This window comes from Filobasidium floriforme (assembly GCF_021052385.1).
Source record: "Filobasidium floriforme strain CBS 6241 chromosome Unknown HD553scaffold_39, whole genome shotgun sequence".
In the NCBI taxonomy this organism is placed as follows: domain Eukaryota; kingdom Fungi; phylum Basidiomycota; class Tremellomycetes; order Filobasidiales; family Filobasidiaceae; genus Filobasidium; species Filobasidium floriforme.
In genome coordinates this window covers 1-7,231 of record NW_025763660.1, presented here as the reverse complement: position 1 = coordinate 7,231, position 7,231 = coordinate 1, and the positions used below count along the sequence as shown (strand labels likewise).

At 51.9% G+C, this 7,231-nt stretch overlaps 1 protein-coding gene across 1 annotated transcript; it reads left to right on the top strand.

Moving 5' to 3' along the window:
- Window positions 1-6,337: 6,337 nt before the first annotated feature.
- HD553DRAFT_327370 (uncharacterized protein) lies at window positions 6,338-7,121 on the top strand (the record flags this gene model as incomplete). Its single annotated transcript, XM_046181815.1, has 4 exons — window positions 6,338-6,418; window positions 6,488-6,583; window positions 6,622-6,726; window positions 6,767-7,121. Coding segments are annotated over 4 exons (637 nt in total), but the record flags the coding sequence as incomplete, so codon positions are not given.
- Between the last annotated feature and the right edge of the window lie 110 nt (window positions 7,122-7,231).

Here is a 7,231-nt window from a genome sequence, read left to right as displayed (position 1 = left end):
TAGCGCTACAGGTATCTCTCCTTTCATGGCAACCTTCGGCTACGAACCACGATTCGACGTCAGTCTCGACAAACACAGGGCCGAATCTCTCGTCGCAAGGATCGAAGCCAGGGATATGAAAGAAGTTTGGGAACAGATGCGAGTACAGATGACTGCAGCTAACGAAAGAGCTGCCAAGTATTTCGACCAGAAACACCAAAGCCCTCCCGAATTCACCGTAGGATCGAAGGTCTATGTTTCATCGAAATACATCGCAACCAAACGACCTACCAAGAAGCTGGATCACAAGCGATACGGTCCCTACGAAATCACTGAAGCGGTTTCGTCTCATGCGTACCGGATCCGCTTGCCGGCCACACTCAAGGTTCACAACGTCTTCCACATCGACATGTTGGAACCACACCACGAGAATCCATTCGAAGGACGAGTACAAACTCCTGGGCCAATTGTCGAATCGCCTCACGATGACGAGTATGAGGTCGAAGAGATTATCGACAGCAGGATCAGGAGACGCCAATTCGCGTACTTAATCAAATGGAAAGGATATTCGGGACCTGAAGGACAAGATTGGGTACCCCTCGAAGATCTCAACAATACAGCAGAGGCACAAGAGGAGTTCCACGTTCGGTTCCCGACTAAGCCAAAGCCTCCAGGTTGGGAAGCGTGACTTTCCCGAATCCGCTTCATTGAACCGATCCCGGCTGGACCGAGATACGGATAAACATATGTTCTGAACTCTTCTGGATCTCGTCTCGGACTTCTCGCTCGCATAGGATTCATCGTATCAAACGACTCGGATTGAAAGAAAATACAAAACCCAAAAACAAATTATAAACGAAGCGGAACCGCTTCAATCCTTCTTGGCTCGCTTCGGCGGGCGACCACCATTCTCTTCCTCTTCCTCGTCCTCGTCCGGATCCGCTTCCTTCTGCTTCCCCTTGCCCTTCGGAGTCGACTTACCCCCCGACTTCTTCGAATCCTTCGGAGTCGACACGACTCCGGTCTTCCTCTTCTTGGGCGTGGGCGCCGGCAACGGGTTGATAACCCTCTTGAAGGCCGCGTCACCTTCCGCCGCGATCGCCTCCCGGACCTTGTCGAGGTCCTCCAAGGCCTTCGAGAGACCCTTTTTGATGCCCTCATCTTCGAGCATGTCGGCGTAGACCTGAATACGGTCTCTGGCCGATTGCTGTCAAATTCGGTTGCGTTAAAACAGATTCGGTTCGTTGAAACAAATTCGACTCACCACCTGCGCTTCCCATCGAGCTCGAGGAAGCAGACTACTCGTCGCCGGAGGAGTAGTCGGTTGTGCTGCATTCGCAGCAGCCGCGGTGTTGGGGCTGGGAACTCGGCCGGGAGGTTCCGGAATCGGCTGTCCGGTAAGCGAACACGTGTTTCGCCGACCAGTGCACTCCGCACAACCCTTCAAAGTCCCAGACTTGTCGTTCGTACGGGACCGACATCCCCAACTCAACTCCTCGTCCCCGAGGCCCTCGCAGTCCTCGCACTTAGGGTCGTTCACGATACCCTCCTTGGCTTGAGCGCGAGCCAGGCGACGTGATTGCAACTACCGAAACGAACAAGATTTAGCCGAATCCGCTCAAACGCAAGCGAAACGAGCTTACCACCGCCCTCCTGGTCTTCACCTCGCTGGCCGTCCCAACTCGAGTCGAGAAAGGAGGCTCGCCGGGCCTCGCCTCGTGATCGATGATCTCTTGGTCGGTAGCGTTGACGATACCAGCGTGGGCTACAAGGCGGATTAGCTCGAAGCAAACAATTTCGCTTAAACAATACGAATATTACTTACTATCCCACCACTCGGGCTCAGGTGTCGACGCCAACTCGTCTCCCTCAGTGCCGACCGTACCGATGTTGATCACGCTATCGTCCCCAATGTCGATGATCGAGTCGACCCCCTCGCTTTCGGCTAAAATCAAGCAAATCTGGTTCAGCGAAACGAGTTCGATCGACGGGTACCGAGTACGAACCAGCAACTTCAGGAGTCCCGAACGCTCTTTGATAGCAACTCTCGATCTGCCGTTCGTACGCTGACCCTGGAGACGCGTCGGGCGACTCACCCGGTACACCGCTGTCGCGGTAGTCCGAATCCTCATCCTCGGACGTCGCCACCTTCTTCTTCTTCTTCTTCTTCTCCGACAGGTCGTCAAAGAAGTTGGCAGGCGCTGCACCCGTTCGCCGAGTCGGCTGTACGGCCTCGAAGTCGATGGGCCGAGCTGGAACGCGATTATCCAAATTAGCTTCGTCGAACCGGATCCGGTAGAAACCAAACAGAAACGCTTACCAGGTTCCGGGCTCGACGACCGTTGGCGCACGAGAGCACCCCCCAAATCGATGTTCTCGACATCGACCCTCGCACCCGCCGATGCGGCCCCTCTCCCTCGACTCGACCTCGCGCTGTGTCGGCCATGTCGACTCCGCTGAATCGACCTCCCTCGAGGAGTCCTGGGCGGCGACACGACAGCTACAATCGAGCAAGAATAGACATAGTATCAGGTCACGAATTATCAATTCAGGATCCAAGCAGATTCGCTTTACTCACCCGCACTCGGCCCCGCAACCGGTTCCTCGTCGACCACGTCCAAAGGTTGCCCGGTCATGGCAACATCCTCGCCCGATATCGGGCGCCCAGTTGGCCTACGAGCTTCCCCGTAGAGCCCTTCCCGACGAGCCGGTTCACCACCTGCGAAGAACTCAACAAGTTCAGCGAAACGAAACCGCCTTTCGGAACCGAATCTGCTTACCTTCCAACCCCGATCGGGTCACCGACAGCCCCCTTATATTCGAGGCCAGGTTCTGGTCGACCTCGTCCGTGTCGTCCATATCGAGGAGTTGTTCGAAATCGAAAATTCCTCCGGAAAAGACCTGGTTGACTTCTACACACAAAGCGGAACTGGATCAGTGCACGCAAAGGAACCGAATCGACTCGAATCGCACAAACGAGAAGCCGAGTCTCCTGGATTTACGGTCGAGGCTCGAGAAGGAGTCGAGCGTTCCTCAATCTTGGGAGATACGGCAGGAGACGGCATCGTTGAGTATCTTCGAGAAAGGAAGTGCACAATTCGCTTCAATCGAAACGGATCCGGCTTATACCCCCCACTCGACGCGAGTCGATGGGCCTTAGCGAAATGGAAAATTCGGTCGCCATCAAATCAAAACAAACGCGTCGTAGACAATCATCAAACAAATTGATGCGATCAATACTTGAAACACGATGGCTCGGGGCGCGCCATTCCGGAGGGGGATATACTGTTACGGGATCATCACGTGAGTCGACTACCGACACACGGGTTGGATCTACGGACATCAGCATACACCTAAGTCCGGCTCGACGAGGCGAATCCGATTCCCTCGGAGCAGATTCGGTCGCCCCTACCATTCGCCTTCACCATTCACCGAAACAACAAACCTTCCCGACACATATCACAAACAGGTACAGGGACCTCGAGGTACACGACACTCTACTCAGGACCTCGACAACCTTACTCGACGTACCTAGGGACAAATGAGAACTCAAACTCGCCTCCTCTACCGAATCCGGCTGCTCTCAACAGGATTCGTCTGTTCGCCATCTCGTTCTTCCAGTTTCGCCATCTCTCGCCATTCTTTTCTCTTGGGTCTTTTCAGTGTTCGCCAGCCCCGTCTACGTACTCGTCTCCGTATAAATAGCTAGAGGAACTTGACCGAATTCGATAGAGGACGCTCTGTAATAGTTAGAGGTCAAGTTCCGATATCACATTCAATACACGCCTATCTGACTTGTTACAACATCTTCAAGACGTGTTGCGGAGAGGTTACAACTCAAGGACGTCGCTAAGTATCTACGCTTCATCGTTTTACCTTAGACCGAATCCGGTACCTCACACCGAGTGATCACCTTCCTTATCCATACATCTCTGGATTCGTATCCCGTACCCGAACCCGCTTCATCTAAGCGAACTTGCGACATTCTCCCGACTACCTGCGATTCACCTATAAGCACCCTACGCCTTACGACTTAGGACCTATCTCGATTAGCGACTTCCGCCGTAACATTGTACCTGTGTGTGACATGTACCGGGGATGTATTGTTGTTTCGGTGAATGGTAAGGGCGACCGAATCTTTTCTGAGGGAATCGGATTCGCCTCGTCGAGCCGGACTTAGGTGTATGCTGATGTCCGTAGATCGAGTCCATGTGTCGATAGCCGACTCACGTGATGATCCCGTAACACCATTGCACTCTGGCAAAGGCTAAGGACAACAAACTCTTCCTCCAGATGCCTGAGCTGTTCCTTCACAGTTTCAATACTTCAATCAATTATCCTTCCAATTCTAACAAAGTGCGAGCTGGTCTACTCTCATATAAGTTTCCGCTGCCTGTATGTGCAATCAACAAACCTTGGATTATCCAAGAGTCTTGCGACCCGATCCTCCTGGCTGATCTGCAAAGACTATTCCCGTTGTCTTATTACTCAGATGGCATTTAATGCTCACCTTATCTGTATACTCTTCCGCTTCAAGTTCAATGGGTGATGAATCCAGTAGTGTTGAAGTACACTGGTAGAAGGACACGGAGCTTTCTTTGTTGCAAGGGCAGCGAATTGTTTCTTGGTGAATCTAAGAATGAAGAGATGAGGACAAGTGTGGTAGCTTGTTCTCATCCTTCCCTCCTCATATATATACTCATGAGCAAAGGAAGTAAGGGGTACAAGTGAGGCTACAAGCAAGTGAGCGAGCAAGTGTGCGAGCAAGCGACTGTTGCAACTATCACAAGGTAAAGCAGCGAGCACGCGAGTGGGCAAGCAAATGGCTTGTGGTTTTATGGCTTGTCCTATTGGCAATAGTACATTATGTGTCTCGTCTCTTTACAAAGAGTCCATGATCCAGAGGAACAGGAAGACAGACAATCTGGCCATTGAAGTCCCGCTCTTCATTGTCACCTACCTGTTCAGCTTTTACTTTAACTTCGGCGCCCTCTCAGGAACTCCAATGACAACCATTCCAGCAAATTCACTTCTGCTCGCCTTTCTATCAGGCACCATGGAACTGGCATGAGCCAAGGAAACAAGGGACAATGACGGCCTGGAGCACTACAACAAGAAGAACAAGGACGATATAGAAGTTCCGCTAGCAGCTTTCGATCGTAGCCTTTGGCAGCGCCCTTGAGTGTGCCTGACCTTTTCCCCTCCCATGTCACAGCGATTGAGCCCGCCTCATACTTGCCCCTGAAATTCTAGGTTTGTCGTCTTACTACTTGCTCAACCTTTCAGTTGCTTCACAATATGCTTTACCTATCTATTCCCTTCCAAGATGAGAAAGCCACTGTGCTTGACCCTCCCACAATGCAGGCCCTGGAACAAGGTATCTTGCTGCACTCACAAATCAGACCCGCAAGGTCGGTTCGCCTTCCAAGATAACACCATCCTATGGCCACGTTCTCTCTCGCGCCCTCCAGACGTTATTGGTCAGGAAGTCTGACCCAATACTGCAACTCTGTCCTACCAACGATGGGATAGACGGATGTATATCTCTGCGACAGGTGCATCAAAGGCCTCCTTTACCGGCCAATTAAATCAGGACTTTTTAACAATTGGGCAGCAAAAAGATTCACTCTTAGAGATTGATCCAACCTTCATGACCCGTATGCACTCGCACCGCAGGGCCGGTGCTCATTCGGCGGCTCATTCAATCCCTAGTCTTTGGCGGCATACCTTGACCAGAAACGACACACTTCCCAAGGTTCGTTCAGAAGTTTGGAACTGACATAGTCATACGACGTGCGAAAAAAATATGCTCAACTTGATTCACCATGTCGTGAAACACAATATCCGTTGCCCACGCGCATTACTAGACTGGCAATTTTGGGGTTGTCGTTTCGGCCCCTCTGGGTGCGATAGCGTTGTCAGATGCCGAGGAAGCTGACCAGCATCATGCTTCGACCAGATCGCCCGGTCGGATCGTTCCGTCGCAGGGGTCTGCGAGGCCGTTGCATGTACCTACGGCCGCGCCGCTCGACGGTGATGCATAGAAAGGTGTTGTGAATAGAACACTCGAATCTTGCCCGAAATGGAACCCAGCTGATCTCCTCCCTCTTTACCTTCGTCGCATATTGATAGGAACCCCGTCGCCCAATCGTGTCTCGTTGCGAGCTGACCACGAAGTATAAAATACGATGATCAAACACGAGCTGTGAGACAATCTGCTTCCGCCGCCGGGCCAGCCGCCGTCCTTTAGATATATTGTCAATTCAAAGGAAGACAAATGGATCTATACCATCACTCTCAAATCCATAGGTCAGCAGAGAGATCTCAAAACGTAGACACATACAGCACCTAGACCTTCATGTCGTCGTCGTCGGACATATACGCCTTCCGAAGGACCCCAGAGGGGATGGCAATCGAGAACATCAATGTGTTCAAAGCGGTCAGCGATACGATACAGAGCTCTCACAGCTGTGACTGATAGCCGACAATGTCGACCGGTGTGTTACAGACATACCTCGACCGATATGGTTTTGAACTTTCTAGCCAGCAAATCCACTCCGCACTTGAACACCGTCGGGACGTCCGTGACTTCTCAGCAGGAGGGGTGAGTATCACTTCTCTCTCAACACCTCCGGATCTCAGCCTTACACCGGTTCCGATCTGCAGCAAGCGAAGAATTCTACCATGTTGGCCGCGGTCTGTTTAGAAAAATTGACGGAAAGAGTGGGTTCAGCGCTGTGCGAAGCAGTAAGTTTCACTAGCTCATACGGTTCGAATATCACCGCAGAGAGATCGAGTCACGGCGTCGCTGGTATCACGAGATCCCTCTTCTCAACTTTCGTGCCTAATTCTTAGTCTCATCCCGCCAATGAATGATAACAAGGTCTGCGGATACAAGCGACCCAACATACATTTCAAACAAGAGGTGGTTTCAGGTTCTGGCGCGCAAGCAACTGCCGCCGCCGTGGCCGCCGCGAATGCAGCCGCCACCGCCGACGCCGACGCCAGGATCCGTGATATCTTTACGGATTGCCTTGGATATTCAATCACACCCTACGTAACAAAGGCAAGAGCAAAAGGACACGTCTCTCAATACGTTCGTTCGATCGTTCTCCAATACTTTTCACACCAACCATCTTCAGGTGAGTTTCGGCGTCTTTCTTTCTTTCTCTGACTCGGTCTGACCTTTACATGTATACCTTTATAGAACAAGCAATGAAAGACTGGACGAAACACACGACTCTGCTTTCTG